We start from the raw sequence: 22,696 nt of genomic DNA on the forward strand, positions 1-22,696 counted from the left end.
CAACAGGAGGCCGCTGTGTAAAAAGCAAGAATGGATTTGAGCTTCAGGCCTTGTGGTAGTCACTTGGAGTCCTTTATACCATTTATTAAAATTCTCATATCTCCTCTGTAGGTCAAATACAAAGGAGAGATAAAACAGGCGACTTCCATTTCGGATCTACCAGAGCTGAAGAGAGTGAAAGAAAACCAGAAGAATATCAGTAATGTGTGAACATCTCAGTATTTACCATTTGTATTTAATGATACCAAATGTGTCAAATATGCACATGAGTGAATTGCAGCAGTTTTTGCCCTGTGGGACATGATTCCTACAGGGATCACATATCAGACATCCTGCATTTGGATACTTACATTATAATCCACAACAACAGTAAAGTTACAGTTATGAAGAAGCAATGGAAGAATTGTATGTGTGGGGGTCACTATAACATGAGAAGCTGTATTAAAGGGTCTCAGCATTAGGCAGGCTGAGAACCACTGTACTAGAGAGATTCCATTCCTGAGTCGGCAGTCTCAGTTTCCTGGTGGATTCTTCAGAGGACAGTGTAAGGTTGATAGGTGCTGCAGTCTGCAATGCTGTGTTGTGATGGCTGTCCTGCAATTTGTGGCATATTCTCATTGTATTCTCATGCTGGTGACTACTATGGTTGCCTACCAAAGGCTGGGGTAGTTTCTGGCATCTTGGTCCTGCAGTCTAGTTTGCTGTTTCCTACCTGCCTGAGTTCTTGTTTGTCAGGCCCCTCCTGGCCCTTTCTCTCATCTGTGATGATTATTACCATGTTTCTTGGGGAAAAATGGTGAAGTATGTGCAGTTGACTGAATATAACATGTGAAATGGACCAGTTAATAGGCACTTGGCCCAAGGCAGCATTTTTACTTAGACTCCTAGACTGCTCTAGATCCTTCTGTTTATATAACCCACCTACAGTTCACTGAGAGCACCCTTTTAGGAAGTCATTAACATACAGAGTGGGCTTCTTGGAAGAGGAAATTCAGAAATCTATTAATCTTCAAAGACATCTTTTATGCTTTAAACTCATAAAGCCATTTGACCAGTTTATGAGTCAAAGGCAGGTTACTGTTTGCTACTTTTCCTAAGAGTTTTGCTTTGAAGGAGTAGATATTCATTTTTCCAAGTCATTCTCGATGAGACTCTATTATTTTAAAGAAGGGAAGTGAAAAGGGGGGATGGAATAGAGGGAAGCCTGGTGAATTTATATGGTTTGCCATGGTTCCCTCTGAAATACATCCTTTCAGGGCTCTGTTGTAGTTAATTTCTGAGAAAACACAGCTATGCCATACCATTCTATTCAAACAAGACTTGTAATATCCACAAAGCATCTCTTTTCATACCCATCTGCGATTAAAGGCTCACCCCAGGCTTACTAGTGATCTGGTTGAGCCTATCTACAGTGATTGAAAAGAGGTACACTGCCATGCCAAAATGAAATAGATGCTCGAAGATAAAAGCATTTCAAATCCCCTTCTCTGCCCTCTTCTCCTTTTCTCCTCTGTTTTAATGAGTTCCAGTCTTTGACTAGCCCTTTAAAATTAAATATGATGTGATTATTATTATTATTATTATTAATTTTTGGTGAACTGATTCACAATCTTCAATTTTTCTTCTCTGAAATGGTAGGTTTATTATAAAGGTCAACTGGGAAAGGCTACAGCTTTAAGCATAACTCCTGAAATGGAAAGAGTAAAGAAGAATCAAGAAAATATTAGCTCGGCAAGTAGTTTTAATTCATTTTGAACCATTGCAAAGGATGGATCCTTTACAATGTACTTGTAGTGTTTATTGTCTTATGAATAAAACTTATTTCCAATAAATACATATATTGTCACTTATGAATTCCAAAAGCTCTCACTATGTATGTTTACATTATTGTGAAATCCGTTATTAATATTCCCAGATGTGACCAATAGTTTATTTAAGCCACAACTCATGTTATTTTATCCAGTATTTTTGAAATTGACCAAGTCTTTGATGCATAAATTTTAAAAAATGTCATTGTATTGATGTGCTTTACTGAACATGAGTTGTTAAATGCTTTCTACAAAAACGAATTTAAAAATGAGTAATTCAAAATAAGAAGATAAAAAGTTTAATGCATTTAATACAGAATTTAGTTAGTCAGGAAAATGATCCATGGTGAGTATGCATCACCTTTGTGAATTCTAGGGCTCCAGGCCTCCACTGCAGGAATCCCTCAAATGCTCATAGATCTGAGTATGGGGCCCTCTCACAGCACACCAAGCAGATCTCCATGTCCTCGTCAGCATATGGGATTCATCATTGACAGATCTGTCATAGCGTTCTTGCCCAGAGAGATTAGGCATATTCAACATCAATTGCTTTTAAGCTGTAGCTGCCCAGAAACAAAAACAAAAAACAAAACAAAACAACAACAAAACATAGATCTGTTCCCAGTTGTTTCTCATTCTCTAGGGAGGGAAAAAACATAAAGGAAATCAGAAGAGGTTTGTGTGCCTCCCTCAGCAGTCTCAGAGCAGAAAATTGCTTAGCAACAGAAAATACATTTGGGCTCTAGTCCATGTTGTATCTGCCCTGTATAAACGTGTGAGGCAGGTTCACTGGTGGTTATTACTGACTGTTGGGCACACATGTTGTTTCCTGCTAACATCCTCACATCTTTTATACAATACTTTTAAGGGAAATCATTAGAGTGTAATTTTAAGTGACTAATCTGGAACAAAATGTAATTCCCTGAAAGAAAAGTTACCTAGGAAATAATTTTGAAAAGCTTTATAATGTTATGCAGTTTTTAGATTATAGTTATCCAGTTTCATAGATGTCTGTTGTTTCTTTTGCAGGTGAAATATACGCAGGACCACAAACAAATGAAAGGTAGACCGTGTCTGATCTTAGATACACCTGCTTTGAGACATGTTAAAGAAGCACAAAATCATGTTTCCATGGTAGGATGTAACAGATCGTTGTCTACGTGACTAAAACATACTAAGGAATGACAAGACCTGGCATTTGTTCACTATTAATCTGGACAACTAACAAAGCAAGGGATTGTGAATGAGCCCGCGAGGGGCAGAGTGTCATAATTACACTGAAATGTAATCAAAATATTTGTTCTAATAAAATAATTTTCCTTCAATGATTTCTGGTGTGTTTTTATTTCTAACTTGATTGCTATAAATACATTTGTGAATGACATTTACTAAACTTTGTTTTTTCTTACTTTTAAGACATATTTTGGTATATTTGCATATTATAAAGAATATTTTGAGTGTGTTTCAAAAGCAGTTCCATGTCATTTTTTTAACCATAAAGTTCACCAATGTAAAATGTTTAGTTTAAGCTGGTATAATTTCACAGTGTTATAATTATTGCCCTCTTTGAATTTCAGAATATGAAAAGAATGTATGTTTTATAATATACACAATTTTTATAATTATATATGAAAATTTTATGCAATATATTCAACTCTCTTAATTTAATTTTAAATAGCACTGTCTTCTTGAAGAATTATGCTCAAATAACTTCACTATTGTATATTGCAGGTGGAAGATAGGAAATCAATTTGTACTTTAAGAAATAACTAATATTTTAAAGTAATTGTCTTTTATACCTTACTAATATACAGGTTTACATATCATTTAAAGGAGATGCTTTTAATAGTGTTTAAAAATTTAAAATTATTGGCGCTTGATGTCTGACATTGTTTTTGGAGCATTTGGGCAAACATGTCATACTATATCATATTTATAAAGTACAACCCAGGTGAACTTTATGTGATCTATCATTTTGCGAGAGTTTTATAAGACAATCAGGAATTTCAGATTGAAAGAATAAATCTTTTTCAGGTCAAATATCATGAAGATTTTGAGAAGACAAAGGGGAGAGGCTTCACTCCTGTTGTGGACGACCCTGTGATGGAGAGGGCGAGGAAGAACACCCAGGTTGTGAGCGATGCTGCCTATAAAGGTGTCCAACCTCATGTTGTGGAGATGGACCGGAGACCTGGGATCATCGTTGGTAAGCATGGCCAAAAGACTATGCCTGTTCTAGAGCTTGCTTCCATGTTCATCGGACTTCACAGGTTTGATGTAAATTCCAACTTGATCACAGGTAGAATGCTTTGGCACAATGCTGAAAGGGATCTAAGAAATTCAGAAAATACTTTTGCCAGTACTTTCTATTATCGAAAGTTCTGTTTAATATTGCCTTGTTAAACAGCATCATCCCAGAGAGGAGTAGTTATAATGGTTGAACATTCTGCTCCCTTTAGTTTGTGTACTTGCTTGGTTTGAAAGTGTTACACTGTGACATCATGTACATAGTAGACAGAATATTCTTTTCCCACTTATGTCCTTTTGTCATTAAACAGAGTCTGATGGCATTCTGTAACATGAGTCATTTGAGGTTTTGTGATTCTGAACCAAGATATTTGGGGGCTGCCAGGTTATTCAGAGGGGAGCCCTGTTTTCAGTGTGTCTTTTTTCTTACATTAAGTTCAGGGAAATTCTAGGGAATGTGACTTGAGATATCAGCAGAAATCAGACTGAAGTATAAGCATGCTGGAAAGGAAACTCATCCAGACTCAGTATAAATCAATACTCTGAGCATTGTTTCCTTTGCTGTAGTTAGCGTCCACATTTTTATATTTTCTCCAGCTGTGTCTCTCACTGTGTAGATATTTTTACCATTGCTGTGATTCTCTCCCCTTCTCTCTCTCTCTCTCTCTCTCTCTCTCTCTCTCTCTCTCTCTCTCTCTCTCTCTCTCTCTCTCTCTCTCTCTCTCTCTCTCTCTCTCTCTCTCCCTCTCTCTCTCTCTCACACACACACACACAGAGAGAAAGTTTAAGGAAGGAGTTATTTTGGTTCACAGTCTGTTCCATGAAGTTATGGAGGGAGTCCTTGAGGTCCATTGCATCCATGGCTAGGAAGCAGCAAGTGATGAACACTTGTGCTCAGCTGACTTTCTCCCTTTTATACACCCCAGAGCCACAGCTCAGAAAATGGCACCACCTGCATTTAGGATGGGTCGTCCCACCTTAACCTAATCAAGATAACCCCTCACAGGTGTGTCCAAAGATTTGTCTCCATGGAGGCTTTAGATTCTGCCAAATTGACAGACAATACAAGCCATCACAAGTGAGAGAGTGTTTGACAACTGTGGCTTATACTTCTCAGTAACCTCACTGTTGGGTTACCTTCTTCTCAAGGGGAAGGGCTCTGTCTGAGAGTCACAGCATGGAAAGGGCATAGAGAGGTGAGTTGGGTGGGAAGGCATGCTTTTGACAGAGTAACATTTTAGTCTAAAGCGAGAGTGCTAACAACAGGGTCCTAAGTGTCTTGGATCTTTACCAAAGGGAAGTGGAGTATTTTCCAAAGAAACTCTCCAGACCTATTTGTAGGCTATTGATAGCTTTACTCGTTTTCCCAGGTTGATTACTGAAAGGAGTCATAGTAAGATGGATGAATGAATTATGATGTTTTTAGTAAAAGTAAAAGTGAGACAGAAGTGGAGATTTTCATTGATTTGTGCTAATAACTCATAGGACAGAGTGGTGTGATTCATCTCACCTGGGGGTCTTACAAAGATCAGGAACCAGGAATGATGGTGAAGTCATTGCTGAAAACGATGAAACTGTCTAGACAAGTCTCTCAGAGTTAATATTTATAGTATTTCCAATAGCAATTATCACTACTTTTAAAATATAGATTTATAACTAAAATTATTTATTCAGTGGACAATCTAGGAGTCAGTTTCTTTCTTCTTATAGAGAAAAATCAGTGTCCATGAAGTTTGCTTATAAAGTCATAAAATGAAGTACATTTGACCAACACTAAACTTCCCAGTGAGCCAGGAACTACTACATGCTACTACAGTGAGTATGGAAATACAAGTTCATAGATTTGCTGGCCAATGTAGATCAAGACAGTTGGTGCTGGTCTGATTTTTGTTGTAGGCTCTGCTGCTTACTGGTTGGATGAACTCTGCAGAGCTCCCCAGTCAATCTGAGCCTCAGGTTCCTTACCTATGAAATGATAGCAACAGCAGTGCCTAGAGTAGTATATATGATGCTTGAATGAGTTAGGTCCTAACAGAGAACAGTGCTTCATGTATACTCCACAGTGTATAATAGATAAAAAAGCATTGATGTTTAGTTCACTAACTATTTTATTTTACTCTTACCTCCTTTCTCCCATAACTGTGTACCTACTTCCCTGTTGTTTATCACTGGACATACCTCTTAGGTCCAACCATTGTAACAACAAATACATTCAGACATTCTTAAATTTGAACTTTGCCTGCAGCTACAATAAAAGAAGGGCACATCGGTCTCTATGTTTGTTAGTCAAATTTCTGCCATTGTGACAATGTACTTGAGAAGTCAACTTAAACAAGGACTGTGTTCATTTGGCAGACAACTTGAAGTTTTAGCCCATTGTCAGTTGGCTCTGTTGCTTTTGGATCTGTGGCAATGTAGTACAGTCAGAGTGTGTGATCCAGGAAGACAGCCACCAGGAAGCCATAGAGACTTGGGTGGGCGTGTCCCAAGATCTTCTTAAAGGGATCACCCCGATTACCTAACCCCTCTCACCAGTGATTATTTCTTAATGTTTCTACAGTTTTGAATAATGTCTCAGGCTCATGAAAGGGTCTTCAGCATAGACCTTGGGGAGACACTTCAGATATAAACTATGGCAATGTGCCATCTAAACACAGAAGTAAACTAAGTTTGGTTCATTGAGGGCAAAAATCATGTTTACTCAAGCCTCTGTGCCCCCATCCTTCATAGTTCCTTGTTGGAATCTTTCTGCAGAATTGCTGATAAATGTGTCCTATATAGCTCTATTTGTTCCCATGGACCCCATTCTTGGAATGAAAATCGAACCTGCCACTTGTCTACATTTCCAGTGTTCTTTCCTGTTACACAGAGAGAACAGTTTTAAACAAAACCATTTCTGTCATTTCCCATGAATACTCGGGTGTTCTTAGGCAGGAACATCAAGCACATGTTCACTGTTCTTGGGTGGATCACAGAAGTACAGGGGTTTGGAGTGCTGTAGGACTGAATATGGCAGCCATATGTAAACCTGTCTACCTGTCTTGGGCAGAGTCATAGGTGCTTCGTGGAGACTCCCATGCTGGGTTGTGAAGAAACCAGGCTGCTCAAATTTGGTGACAAACTTTCCTTGGCAGCTACATATGAAAGTGAGCCCCCACCCTGCAGCCATTTTCTGGGCTCTGAAGTGCAATGGGCCACTTTTAGCATGCTGCCTTTGCTTGGCTGACTTCTATGCTGACATTTCCAAGTCCCCTCTTGATTTCTTGGTTTCTTCCTTTTGGTGAAAGACCTCAAAGTGTGGCGCACAGATCCTGGCTCCATCTTCGACATTGACCCCCTGGAGGACAATATTCAGTCTAGAAGTCTCCATATGCTCTCTGGTATTGTTTGAGTTCCTCTCTGTTTTCATGAGTTTTGTCATGGAAGTTAATGATGATGAATTATTAGACTTGCACTGTGGCAAACATGCCATGGAAATTGAAAGTTGATAATTCAGAAAAAGCTGAGAAATGTACTATGTCACTTTAACATTAGTTATTTATGAAAACAAAACTTAGCAAGGAACTTGGAGATAAATCCTAGTTAGTTTGTCCTAGATTCACTTAAAATAGTGTCTGGAGCATACTTACATTTGCCTTTCATTGGTAAATAATATTCTATAGGCTTTCTGGGATTGCAGATCTAGTTATTTGGATTGCAAAGAGCTTCTGAGACAGAAAAGAGATTTGTTTCATGAAATAGAATATTATAATATTTTAGAGTCAGGTTTTGAGTTTTCTATACTGTATCATGCATGCTTTCAATGAAAGCTTCAGGTGTTTGGCATTTATCTCTGAATTTTTATATAATATAAAAATGAGTAGTTCCCATGGAGGCTTATTTGACTGTTAACTTGGATGACATGTCTGTCATTAAAAGGGGAAGATGAATTATTTGGTACAGTTACAGCATGGCTAAATGTTTAGATTTTTAAGCCATGTTTAGTAAATATGGTCTGAAAATTACTACCTGATTTCACAGTCTCAAAAGAAACAAAATACATGTGCTGTGTACTCAGGGCTACTTGAAAGCAAATATTTAAAGCAGATGTTTACTTTCAAAGATTTTTTTTGTTTCTAATGTTTGCTTAGTTATTGTCCATCTTCTATCCCTTATGTCTCTTAAAAACAAACAAACAAGCAAACCCCATAGACTAAATGAGAAGAAATGTCTTTTAGGTCCAGTATGTATGTGATGCAGTCTATGCTAAGTCTGAGAATAGCTGACCTGAATCTTAGAGTAGCAGGGATTAGGGGTTAGTATTCAATAAGGGATTGATTTTGCTTTCCTGTGAAGTTTTATCTTTTGTCTCAGTCACTCATCCATGTGTCTGAATGTTCTCCCTCTGATATAGAAAAGGCGAGTCAGTACCAGAGACACCTGTCTCGTTCTCATTCCAGCAGCACTTTTGGTACAGGTCTGGGAGATGACAAATCAGAGATCTCCGAGCTCTACCCTAGCTTTTCATGCTGCAGTGAGGTGACAAGACTGTCTGATGAAGGAGGTATCAAACTACAGCCATTTAAAATTAACTCACCCTTCAGATGTGCACCGGAGTGTTTTTTTTTTTTTTTTTACACACTTTCACCTTTGTACAAACAGCTTGGGTGTATTAGAAATCTTTTACTTAAAGCTACTAATTTGGAGTTTTGCATGCTTCACTGTTGTCCATGTAATGGATCGATAACAACAAAATTGTCCTGGTACTTGCTACAGGAGTGCATGACTGGAGTGTATGTCATGGATATGCACAGTCTTGGTAGACTCCAGAGTTCTGTGTAGTTTCTGTATGAATTCCATTAAGGGGGAGGGGATCAATCTTACAGTAATACTTGAGTGGGTAAGAGATTACTATAAATTGGTGTGTGTTTAAATACTGATATATATTTATTGAGTTAGAGCTTGTCAAAAAGAAATGACATGTAATACTTGGGATGTAAGATTTTTTTTAAGTAGAAAATACTGTTGGTATTAATGATCATTACTTTATTGCAAACTTCACCCCCTTTCCTTTCTTTTTAATTTTGTTGCACTCAAACTAATGGATTGCTTCTAGAACTTTCAGTGAAATCCATTAGAATGTTACATGGCAGCTGCAGCTGATAAATCTGTGATTAATGACAAGACTCAGTGCATTGGGAAGGCAAAGAGACAACTCAAATACTATGAGTTTCCTTGCCAAAGGTCAGACTGCTGAAGTTATTAGGTAGGAGTGCGAAGTTAAGTATTTTAATACCTGGGGAAAATAAGTGTAATTTCCAAAGACAGCTCTTATTATCAAGTCATTGTCTGTATTCATCACAATAATGCATTGATGAGCATAAAGTTAGTCATACTCTTTATAACTGAAATGCAAACTCAGTCTGGCTTGATATTGCTAGAGGATTTGTTGGGGATGGAGAACTTCCTTTTTTACATCCTTTTTCCAAGACAGAATCTTGCTATATATAAGCCCAGACAGGCCTCAATCTTGTAGTCATGCTGTCTCAACCTTTTCAGTACTTAGATTGTAGGTGCCTGTGAGATTATCGTCAGTTCCCTTTTATACAATTTCAAAGAAAGAATTATAAGCCAGTTTTGCCTTACTGTAGATAAAAAGCCTGTTGCTCACTCTCTTCTGGGTCTGGCTCATTTATGAAGGGCTCTGTAAGTGCTTCAAATTATTTTTCTTCTTTTTGAGTGGGAGATACTGACTCTTCCTTCAGTGCTTTTCAAAGTTCTCGATATATGCACTAATGTTGATGCTTGATGAGATAAACCCAAGAAACAAATGTAAGAACTAGTTTCAGTTCAATGACAGTGGGGACGCTTGTATCTCATGTGTGCACAACAACACAGTTATCACTCATTCACTCATCTATTTACATCAAGCATACATCTGCTCCAGCCAAGAATTTGGAACTGTAATACATCCCATAGTGAACAGAAGAGACAGGAAACTGCTATGGGGGGGCATAGGCTCTGGTGGGGAACCCTATTATTAAATGGCATAAAATGATACTACATATATAAATAGTCAGTGATATGTGCAGATGGGATGGAGCCTACAAGATAGTTGATAGGTGATTCCATTTAGCCTTGATGATAGGGAGGAAAGTGGTTCTGACTGAGTAGAGTCTGTAACATTGACTAGTTCAAATGGAAATGTCAGCTAGGTTATTAAAATTCAGAGACCAAACTAGAGGTATATTTCAAAGCTCTCTTGCAAGTCTATGGTCTTGGATGACTCCACATAGACACAGAAAATTCAGACCTTCCCATTCCAGAAACCTCAGCTCCCATCTGCAGTAGTAAGAGATACCCTGCTACTCTTTCTCTTCCAGAGGCTTTAAAACCTACTGCTGTTAGCTGTGAATTATCTGCTTTTGCTTTTTCAAATCACTGGGGTGAGGTGTTTTTACTCAAATGATTTAAAAGAGAGATTCCATTGAGAGGATGTCTCTGTTGAGAAAAAGTATAAGCAAATATTCTTTTGCTTAAATTAGGTGTTGAAGAATATAGATAAAAATAATGTGCAATCTTTCTGTCCCAACCTCTGTTTACTGAGATTATAGGCATGCACTAACATGCTCATGCAGGAAATAGTTTAAGATATTTGTTGATGGCCTAGAGAGAGAGTTCTGTGGGTAAACCACTTGCCATGCAAGTATGATGAGAAAAGTTTGGATCGTCAAAAACCACATAAATGTCTCATGGGTATGGTGGCCCTTTTATAATTCCAGCCTGAGAAGGCAGAGACAGGGAATCTTTGGAACAGGCTGGCTAGCTAGACTATATTGGTAAGTTCTGAGTTCAGGTGAAGAGTTATTGAGGAAGACTACAGAGGTGAACTTAGTCCTTTGAACACACATCACCCAAACACACAAGAACATGCTTATACACATGAACATATGCCACACGCACACACCAATTGTTCATTTGCTTGCTTGCTTGCTTATGTGTTTCTCTGGTTAGTGAGTGAGAGGTGTTGGGATAGAATCTTGGGCTTCCTACCTGCTATGCAAGCATTCTACCACATACCCAGTCTAGAAATGTTATTTAAAATGAAGAGATTTTCTACTCTGAGCAGGGTGGCAGGAAGTATGTTTTTGACAGGCAGTGATGGATCACTGGGTTGAAGAAGGCCTTGTGATGTCAACCGACTGACTCTTTTGAGGTATTTGTAAATTTCTGCCATTTGTAGGCATCTATTATAAGGCTAATATATTCTTTCTTTAGGGGCACTTCCTAGTTTTCCAGGTAGGCACTGAGGTATGAAGCAGAAGCTAAAATGTCCAGGTAAGCTTGAATCATCAACTCAGGTGATTCAACACCAGAAGTTATCTATGCTCTTTGGAGGAATCTTTTTGACACATGAGAATGTGTCCTTAATTTCCTTCATTTTAGGTGAAGCATAGTCTGCATTCAAGTGAATAGTGACATATACATTTCATGCATTCACAACTAATCCCCAACTACCAAACTATGGTATGGGTCTAAGTTCATTCAGAGATTTGCTTGTCTGACCATGAGTAAATTTTAATAAATAAGAGATTTTCTTAAATACTGGCCATGAACATTGACACTGGCCAAGTCCATACCCCAGGCTCATGCTCAGATTGTGGCCCTAAATTACATTAGTCAGGGGCTTATAAAGCCAAAACTCACAAGGCTATGTACTTACTGCCTACATGCAATCAGAGGCATGGATACATCCTGACATATGTCTGCTTATGAACTTCCTGCCTACATGTGATCAAGCACATCCTATGCAATTGGGGAAACCAATCTTGTTTACAGAAGTGAAAACACATGGCTTGTTATCTTACATGAACAACAGCGCCGGCATTTCAGGAAGTTATCTGCCCTCGGGCAAGTAGAGCTTATAGATTACAGGCATTTTTGTTTTATAGATCTCTTAAGCACAGTAATTGAAACTTAAAGCATAATGTTAGCCATCACACTACTGCGTCTCCTTGCAAATATTTACTTTCCTAGTCTTACAACTTGCCAAGTGGCAGCTATAGCTTCTCAGGTTCTGGAGCCAACCTCTTTGGAATCATTCTGCATTTTTTCTTTTATTCAATCTCCACAACAGAATCATTAAGAAATCTTGTCATCTCTACCATTCAAAAGCCTTTCTTTTTGCTGCTTGTGTTACTTATCTCACTACTATGAGAAAATACCTGAGCAAATAGCTGATGGAAGTAATATAAGGCAGGCAGAACTTATTTTGGCCCAGGATTTAAGAGATTGTACAGTTCACCATGGCAGAGAAAACATGGTTGTATTCATGGCAGAAGAAGATTGTAGTGAGAGAACTCCTCACATCTTGGTTAACCAGGAAGCAAAGAGCTTGGGCCACAAACAGGGTTAAGCTCTAACCTTCAAAAGCTGTTTCCTCCAGTAACCCACTTTCTCCAGGGAGGGCACATTTTCCTAGAGGTCATAACTGCCTAAAACAGAAAAAAAAAAAAAAAAAAAAAAAAGGGTCACAGGGCTGGGGAACTGGGAATTCCTCAGTGGTAAACTTCCCACTGCATGAGTATGAAGTATGAATTCTGAGCTCAGATCTCCCGCAAACATGTAAAAATCCAGGTATGGTGATGCATGCCTATAATCTCAGTGGTGGGAAGCAGAAGCTGGAGGATCCAGAGGGCTCACTAGCCAACAAGTCTAACAAACTGATAAGCTCCAGGTTCAATGAGAGATCTTGTCTCAATAAATAAAGTAGAAAGCAACTTAAGAAAATACTTGGCAATGATCTCTGACCCCCATGAAGTCTTATGGACACATACAAATAATCTTGGTGAAATAAACTCTTTTGTAGAAGTCCTTGAAGGGAACTTTCACACTTTTGTTTCAATGTCTTGATGTTTGAATGACATTGACATACAGGTGAAAACAACCTGAAGCAGAAATGTCCCCAGAGAATTTTTTTTGTTTTTTGTTTTTTGTTTTTTTTTTTTTTTGTTGTTTTGTTTTGTTTTTCTTTCCTTTTTCCTGGTGAGGAAGGGAAGAGATAGTATTCATGACTTCCTGGAGGCTGGAGGCTTTGAAATGTAGGATCCCCTTTGAAATTCATGCTGTGCTGGGCACTGGTGGGGAGGAGCTGATTGATTGCAAGACAGAATTTTATGGTGATGACAACAGTTTGGTGGAAATAATTTGTAAGACCCTCAGAATGAGGAGTCTCCCAGTTTCGGTCAGTATCCCCAAGAACTCAATGTCCAGTCCAGTTGCTGCAACACGCAAGAGGCTTTAATGAACAGGAAACGTTTGTGCAAACCGGCTCCCTCAGCTCACAGGCTAGAGAGAAGCCCCCTCCTCCGGCACAGGTGTTTTTAAAGGCAAAACCGACAAACTTGGGGAGGGGGTGGGACCCTCTGTCCATTGAGTATGTGACCCTTTGAGGCCAGATGGTCTCGCTATTAGGGTCAACAGACCTTAGGGCCTCAGGGTGTGGTAATTAATCTTGTCTGGGCAAATGGGAGGTACAGTTATCTCTTTGTTTCTTAAGGACCCTATTCACCACCTGCTGACTCACAAGAAAGGAGGGGCAGTGGTGAATTCTTGATATCTTGTTATCTCAGGGCCTTGTGAGGGGAAGTTAGCAAATTCTAAGGAACAGATATTGGTCTGGGTTAGCTTTCCAGGTTAGTCTGTCCTTCATTTCAAGTGGGGGGGGGGTTCTTTAACTTTACTTTTTTTGTCTTTCAATTAGTGTCTTTAGCAGCAACAGTCAATCATGTGAAATACACTTTATAACACTTGCTAGAGGACAAAGAAAATGTTCTTATGTTTTTCAAATGTTCTTTTCTCTTCCAGATTTTCTCCATTCTTTTAAATTTGACTGTGTAAGATTTTTATATGATTAAAAAGTGTTATATTCTAGAAAACAGTTCTTTTATATAATTCAGTTATCTCCTCTGTAGAGGGGACATATGTGGCAAAGCCATGCTGTATATCAGGACACTGGACCTTGGGTCCCGACACTTACTGGTTTTGATTTCCTGTGTGTGGCAGCCAAGAGTGTAGGCACAGGAATGTTCTGAGATATTTTATGCTTCTTTAGGTGAATGCCATACATTTCAGTGGACCCTTTTCCTTGTCTCTATGACATTGGCTCTAAAAGCCATCTGTTCAGCTTTACAAGTTAGGTGGCTAGGCAGCTGTGAGGCGCAGTTATTGGGGTCCTTCCTATGAGAGGGAGAAATGCTGATGGTTAGGATAAAGGGTTAGATAGTCATCTTGCGAGGTAAGTTTGGATTTCATTGTTAAGCTAGAAGAATTCTCAGAATTTCTGTTTTCTTGTTACTTCAGTTTGTCTCTCATGCCAGCTGCCCATCTTGCTCTGATTACTGAATATTTTCATTCTCTGTGATTATCTGGAACTTGCTTTGCTTGCCAGGCTGTTCTTCGATGGATTAAGTTACTGCAAGGTTTCCCTTGAATATCTCTATTGTGCTATTTTGATTCAATAACAGTGGATTTTATTTAAACTTCATTCAATTTTATTTTGATTCTTGAATAGCTAAAATCATCTCTATTGCCTTCTGGTGTTGTCCTTTGCTTGCTTTTTGTCTGACACACATGTCGTCTGGAGGACATGTTTCTTATGGTCTCTGCTTATTTTGCTGAGGTCTCCTTTGATCTTATGTTTGTCTTTATTTCGCTTGTCTACATGGTGTATCTGCCTCCTGGTACTTATTCGTGTTTTGTTGGCTTTCCTTCACTTGCAGTCCTCTGTTGTTATGAGGGGTTTTTAATGTGTTTGCAATCACAGTTATTCTTTGCTGCCCTCAGTATGAATGTGTGCGCACTTTGGCTTTAGGTATTTTCCGTGTTTCTGTTTCTTCTGCATAGCATCAAAGGGCATAGGGGTATGATGGTGAATAAAAAACAGGTGCACTTTTCAAAACAGACATTTCAGCTTTCCAACCTTATGAACTTTCCCCCAGTTCTTTCTGCCGTCCTGACTCAAAGTAAATGTCTGAGTTCCATGGAGCTTAACCCAGCCTGGCCAAGCTGCATGTACAGTACCAGTTATATGTTTTTTTTTTTTTTAAATAGTAGACTATAAGAGAGGTTGCAGTATTTTCTGAAAATCTGACCCACTTGTGCACAGCACTACACCAATTAAGAAGAGAGTTGCCCTCACAATTTAGAGGTACAGTAACTTTGTCTGCCTACTGCCATTTTTCTAGCATCTGCCATATGGGTGAGATACTGAACACACAAGTAAAAGATACAGTTATTTTCAATGAACTCACTGTATTCTGGATGGTGAACCAGATACATGGTGTTCTGGAAGGCATGGTGATGGAGCAATGCCTCTGATAATAACTGATCAAGTAGAAAAATGGGTAAGGTGATTTGGAGGCAGAAACACTGGCATAGATACCAGTGTAGCACACTAATGACCTGGTTTGGCACTTCTTGTGCCAGGGCTTTTGTGGGTCTAGTAGATGCCCAGGTAGATTATGGGAAACACAGAGCCCCCTTGGCAGAAACAGGATCTAGCATTATGTAAGGCTAGCCCTTGAGCTTTATCCTGTAGATGGCAGGTTATTTAAAGGATAAGCTACCCAGACTTGCTGGGCTCTTCTTTGAGGTTGAGTGTATCCTTAGTGCTTTTCAAAGAATGTGGCTCACATTTGCTGCATTTAAGTCCTTCCAAAGGTATCTTACCTGAAGGGACAAATGGTATAGAAATAGCATTGTGAATTTTTGTTACAAACAATATTGTTTTATGTTATTGTTCTTTATATGAAAGAAAAAAAAAACATTGTAAAAACCAAACACCTTCCTTTCAAACAACTTCCAGACTCCAGACAAGAGATCAATGACTGGATGTTTAATAGGCATCTTGAACCTCACATTGGAAAACAAAAATCTTATTTCTGATTTCACTTGTCATCCTACATGTTTTCTCTTTGTACTTACCTTCTCAGCTCTGATGTGATTATTTAACATTTTGTCAAAAACCCTGGAGACTATGTTACCATCTTTCTTCCTCCAACACTTCACATTTAATGCATCTAATGGCTGCCTTTGTCTTCAAAACAATGTATCTTTATATAACATCAGTGAGATATAGTGAGATATTCACTTTGTCTGCTTCTGTGGCATTGACCACGCCCATTGGGGGGTGGAGCCAGGGGCTGAAGTGACCTGTGGAACTAGGTCTCAGTGCTCTCTTGTGGGCAGGAGTAGGTGAGGAGAACATTTGGTGGAACCTGCTGGTGTTCACCTGTCTAGGTTGTAAGTTATTTCTCCCTGAATAAGCAACTATTTGTTTATCCTTATCCTTATTAAACCACGATAGTGAGATACTTCTCCTTACTTCTGTTATACTCTAGAATCACCATTTGTATACATTGAGCTTATAGAACTCAGCCTCTGGTCTTTCTAATCCCATCATTAGCTATACCCCTCTGTCCTGGCCTCACCCAAGTATTAGAGACACCCTTCAAAAGACGTATTTGATCTCGATGGATTCTTGCTCCAAATACTCCAAAGGCTCCTGATCTCAGACTAAAATGGAAAGACCATAGTCCACAAAGCACATCATGATATGGGCTTGGTTCTGATGTCATCTTCATTAGCCTCTTTTACTCTGGTCATGCATCCTTCCTTCCTAGCCATATCAGCCTATCTGGTATACTTCTGTCTCTGGCCTTTCCAATCTCTGGCCTCCTTGCCTAGAACACTGTTTCCTTTGGTGGTGATTTTGTGACTTGCTTACTTCCTTCAGCCCTCTGATTAAATATCAACTAATTGGAAAGACTTTCTTTGGTTATTCATCCCACCTACACTCCATATGGATGTTTATGCCCATGTATATGTCTGTGTACCACTTGCATGCCTGGTACCCAGGAAGGCCAGAAATGGGGAGATGAGAAGAGGAAAAACGATACCCTTTGACTGTAATTACAGATAGTTGTGAACTGCCATTTGGGTTCTGAGAATCAATTCTGGGTCCTCTGGAAGAAAGCCAGGGCTTTTAACCACTGAGTCATCTTTCCAGCCCCATCTTGACAGTTTATTAGCAAATTTGCATACATCTCCCTCAGAATACAAACTTAATTAGTACATAATATTTTTGTCTGCTTACTATTTATTTGATATCTATCCTAGAACTGTCACCTGATATATTTTTAACTAATAAATATCATTGAGTATATAAATATGTTCAAGTTAAAGTTTAACCTGTTATATAAAGAAGCAACTTTGCTGCATGTGGTAAATCAATAAAACCTGACATTATTATTACTCTCTAATTAAAGTTTATTTTAATTTTAAGACAATATTACTATTTATAATTTTAAAAATATTAAGATAGATAACTGGGACATAACATTGGAGGTTATGTTTATTACAAATCTCAAGTCACCTTTCATAACCAAGAAATAAGTAAATAATTCCTGCATTAGCACTCTGCTTTCATGTAACCACTTCTGAACTCATTGTTTTATTTTTCTCATGACATCTGCCCTTCCCAAAAAGTAGAAGTGCCCATCAAAATTCCCTCATTATACTCTAGTTTATAGTGAGGTCGTGAACTCTGTAGAGACAGTGGAGGTATGGGAATGTCACTTAGCTGTGTTAAAAATGGGGAGTATGGAGAGAAGGGATGATGGACAAGAGGCTGAATGCAAGAACAGCAAGGTCCTTCAGATGGGACATAGTTTTTCTAGTACAGCATCATTAATCCACTTCCCATTAAACTTGGAGCAGAAGTATCAAATACAAGCATATTATGATATTATTAATAACAATAGTAATAATAAGCTACTAACATATGCAAGTAATAGACATATGTCCTCTTAGCTGCATTTCCAAATGTCTTTTAATGTGAATGTTACCCAGAAGCTCTGAAGCCTTTGCATGATATATCCATTGAGGATATTACATTTATGGACAGTGTTTTGCCTCCTAGTTCAAGGTTATTATGTTCTAATTATGAGCATAGCTTTAAAATTAGACAGTTCACTGTATTAGAAAATAATCTGGAAGAGGAAACAGTGTACTCTTGGAGGAGGGTAAAATAATATGAAGGTTCCCAAGAAAGTATGAATAATTATGGCATAATCCAATAATCTTTTTTTAGTTATATGCCCCCAAAGAGATGAAATCACATCCTTATAAAGCATTCCCTGTTCAATGCAATGTTCCCCACCTCCCCACCAGCTCAGCTAACAACCTTAATGTCCATCCAGAGATACATAAAGACAATGAAGAATAAAGTACAAAAGAAATATTGTTCAGCCTTTAATAGGTGATGTTGCCATTTAGTAGAACATGGATGGAGCCAGAGGACACTGCATTAAGTAAAATAGGCCAGAACACTGAAAAAAGTCTCACATGATCTCATTTGTGTTTGAATTATAAGTTAAAGAGATCAAGTACATACAAATAGCAGTGGTCACTTTGATAATCTGGGAAGGAAGAAGAAAAGAAAAATGATGATGATGACTAGAGGGTACAAAGTAGCAGTTATGCAAGACTAGTACAATTAGAGACCTAATCTACACCATGAGCTAGACCTTGGGATTCTGTCACAGTAGTGGACACTACCAGTTTCTGACATACAAAGTATATGAGATGAAAGGTGTGTTAGTATCCTTCTTTGTGATAGTTATTTTACTTCTATATTTGTAAACTTCAGGTATAAACACATTTAGTTCTTAAAAAAAACTTCTGATCTAAAATTACTCACCTTCATTTTAAAATAAATGTATTTCTATTTTCAGCCATAGTTCAGTTTTATGACCCCAATCTCATCCTCTTCAATTTAATTTCTTTCTGAGTAAAATTTTATAAAGAAAATTATTTCACCTAGAGATTCTCAGTGGTTATTTCCCAGCTGAATTTGGGCATTATTTCTAAACTGAACTGAAAAATTTGATTGCATCTGTCATGATGTTTTACGTCCTTTGAATTTTAAGACTGTATCTGACATGTAGTCCCTGCTGATCTGTAACTCAGGATCTTCTTCCTCAGTCTCTTAAGGGCTGGCATTCTAAGTGTGTATTGTCACATCTGGTGAAGTGGGTGCTGGTGTTCTAGGTGTGTATTGCCAAAGCCTGGTATAGTGATGCTTTAGTATTTTCATCTGTCTCTAGAAAACTTTGGAGAGTTGATGACTGATAGACAAAACTTCCGTTGTGAAATTAATTGATAGGAAAATGACTTTTTGTTTCTTTTATAATATAAAACGCAATCAGCAGATTAACACATCATTATGTAATCAGTATATATAGCTTTGCAAATGTACAAGTACACATTAGATTGGTAATTTCTCTCAGTAAAATAAGATGAATGAAAAACAATCCAAATGAAAAACAAAGCTTGCTTTCTCTCTCCTTCCCTTCCTTCCTTCTTTCCCCCTCCTTCCCTCCCCCCTTCATCTTTATCTCCCTCAGCCTTTTCCTCTCCCTTCCCCTTTCCATCTTCCTCTATCTTCATCATTCTTCATCTCCTCCTGTCTGAGTACAAAATGGCTCAAAAGAAATTTTAAAAAGCCATTGCCCCAGAAAAATACCACTTTCTGAGATCTGACTTTGCTTTCCCCAAAGTGAATGGATTACTAATACCACATTTTTTTTTCTGACATGTTTGGGAACATCTCACTAACAATATACATATAGCTTGCTTATGGAGCCCCTTCCTCAATGTTTACTCAAATATCCAACATAAATTGAGTATAGACAGAGTAAGGCTTTGGAGCATGATTAGCCTGCCTCCCTCATCATCATAAGCACATAGGCACCTTTTCCTTCCTTTTTCTCCCTTTCATTCCTGTCTTTTTACAGTAGGAATCAGACTTCAAACTTTAATTTATCACTTCTGGAAGCCACTCTGCTCTCCAGAATTTAGTGCCCTTGAATTTCCCGAATTCTCAGTGTTTATTCGGAAACACTTATAGACTTGACCTTACAAACTTGTGATTATTTTTGTTTTATGATAGTCAGTTTTGGGTCTGGCCGTACATGACAGGCAGCAAACCTGTGATCATTGTTACTTTTTTATGTGGGATTCTTAGCCCTCACAGGCATGATGAGGGAAAAGAAGGTAGAGCAGATGAAGGTTAGGTATCTGCTGTGGCTTCATCCCAGGCTTCACATTTGCACTTGATTTCCAAGTTTGAGCAATTGTTGCCTACCCCAGTGATGCTTAGTTATGCCTTCAGAACTTGTTTTTAATTAAATTCTAGGTTATGTATTTTTGTATTAGAGTCTATTAATTTCTGGCTTACTAGGTGAAAAATATGTTTCTTAAGCAGTTCTTTCCAGGGCTCATCAACAAAAACAAGCAAACTAAAACCCAGCGGTTGTCCACCTCTTCATCTTTCTTCAGAAGAAGCAAAGAATTTCCCAGAGTGCAAAGGGCTCCCTCAGCTTAAAAAGTACCATATTACTGTTGTGTTGAGCGTAAACTTTGTGGATTTAGGTTCCATTTGCTTTTTATGGGGACTCAGGCACCAAGAGGTCTTGACTTTCTGAAATGTAGCTCAAAGATAAAATATATATTTAAAAGCTATTTGAGGACCCAACATGGATCTGTGTGTAAAGGTGCTTGCCACCAAACCTAATGACCCAAGTTTTGTACCTGAGTCCCACATAGTAGAAAAAGAAAACTGATTCCCACAAGTTGTCTTCTGACCTCTAAACATGCAATGAAATGTACCTCCTAAATAAGTAAATAAATGTAAAAAATTAAAAGTTATTTAGGCAAAAAGATCACATCAGGGAAGGTGATTTTTTTTAAAAACATTTGTCTCAATGTCTCAGCCACCTTGCTCCTGAACTAGCTAGGACTTAATGTATTAATATCCACTTTCAAATAAGCAACATCTTCACTTTTTTCTTCCTAGAAATGCTTCCTGATTGTCAAAATAGAGATTCATTGTTCTAAAACCCAAACCAAAACACAATCTCATTAAGTTCTTCGACATGCGTTAGTTGATATATCTGAAATGTTGGAAAAAGAAATAATGACAATAATTTCATTCTGTTGTGTCCTGAACTCATTATTGGAAATTCTTTGAAGGACAATCTCCTGTTTGCTCCGGATTTACAAAGTAGTGAGCTGCCAAGGGATAAATAAAACCCAAATTATGTTCTCTATTCACATCATGTCTAAGGCCAATAAAGCCTTTTCACCCCTAGCAATCGGACTTTGGCCATTTTGTAACCTTTGCTCAGGAGAGGTATTCAAAGCCTCCACTTGGTTTTTGGTGTCTTGAACCAGGTCCTGTGTCTCGAGAGGTGATTCTCCCTCAACTTTCCTGTTTAACTGCCAAGCCTTCAGTTTTAATATTTGGCATGGGGATGATACTTGTTTTAGATAGTTCTGATCATTAATAACAACCTACAAACCAGCATGCATCCAAGGGCAGTTAGCAGTGCTTATCCTCTTCCTCCACCCACTGTGGGGGCATCCCTAAATGGGACTTAAATGTGGGGTTAATTTCTCCTCCTACTATAAGTATATTTATTTGTTTTGATTTTTGTACACTTTTACCAATTTTCCTCTTTTTTTCCAGTTCTTTTTCTGCTTTTTCACTTTTGTTTTTAAAATCTTCCTATCTATTCATGTTTTTATTTCAGTCTTGTATTCTTTAGTTTTAATAATTAATATTTAGGTGCTGGAGAGATTTCTCAGTTGCCAAGAGCATTTATTGCTCTTGAAGAGGACCCAAGTTGAATTCCCAGCACCCACATGGTGGCTCACAACCTTCTGTAACTCCACCTCCAGGGGAATCCAACACCCTTTTCTTACCTCTTTGGGCACCAGACACACAAATGGTACACATATATATGTTTAGGTAAAGTATTCATAAACATAAATAAATCTAAAATTTTAAAACAACATTTAATTAGAAATTATTGAGACTACTGGTGTGTGGAAAAAGTTCATGGTACAGAGGAAGAAAATTTTTGGTTTTATAAATGTTCCAAATTGAGAATAAGCTGGTTCTTTGGTCAGCTTCCAGATCTCTGATCATTAAATCTTATCAATGTAAAATAAAGATTTTTTTGTTTTGTTGTTGCCTGGTGAAAGTGAAAGCTTTTGTTTTGTGGCATTAATATTATGAAAATGAAAATCCCTGAAGCTATGTCTTCTTGAGTTCAAAAGTACTGTACCATATGACTACTCAACTGTCCTCATGCTAATGAACTCTACTAGCTTAATAAAAGGCCACCGTGTTCTCTTCTATTTTTATAACTTTCCCTTGCTTGTTAAAGTTAAAATGGCATCGTTTGCAATAGCAGGTCAATGCAAGGAATCTCAAACAAAGAAAAGCAATCTTTCACTGAATTCTCTTCTTTTTTTAACATTTATTTGTTTTTTTTTGAAAATTTTATACATGAGTATTGTATTTACATTGTTTCTATACCATATAGTTTCTTCCCATAGAATTTCTTCCCATATAATCCCCACTCCCTCTTGACTTCATGATCTCTTCATTATATACGTATATATATATATATATATATATATATATATATATGTAGATATATATATCTTACATCCTTCTGAGTCCATTTAGTGTATATACACATATATGTATATATGCATACATATATACATACATGTATATATACACATGTGCG

General features: G+C 37.9%; 1 protein-coding gene across 1 annotated transcript in view; it reads left to right on the plus strand.

The window, feature by feature from the left end:
- The window catches only part of Nebl (nebulette), a 117,856-nt gene that overhangs the window by 83,224 nt on the left and 11,936 nt on the right, over positions 1 to 22,696 (plus strand). Inside the window, exons 20-26 of the mRNA XM_051205639.1 lie at positions 112 to 204; positions 1,639 to 1,735; positions 2,366 to 2,367; positions 2,838 to 2,942; positions 3,843 to 4,014; positions 7,343 to 7,435; positions 8,449 to 8,598. Of these exons, the coding sequence (XP_051061596.1) occupies positions 112 to 204; positions 1,639 to 1,735; positions 2,366 to 2,367; positions 2,838 to 2,942; positions 3,843 to 4,014; positions 7,343 to 7,435; positions 8,449 to 8,598 (712 nt within the window). The remainder of the gene's footprint in view (positions 1 to 111; positions 205 to 1,638; positions 1,736 to 2,365; positions 2,368 to 2,837; positions 2,943 to 3,842; positions 4,015 to 7,342; positions 7,436 to 8,448; positions 8,599 to 22,696) is intronic.

The sequence above is a fragment of the Phodopus roborovskii genome, unplaced genomic scaffold (genome assembly GCF_943737965.1).
Source record: "Phodopus roborovskii unplaced genomic scaffold, PHOROB, whole genome shotgun sequence".
Lineage (NCBI taxonomy): Eukaryota > Metazoa > Chordata > Mammalia > Rodentia > Cricetidae > Phodopus > Phodopus roborovskii.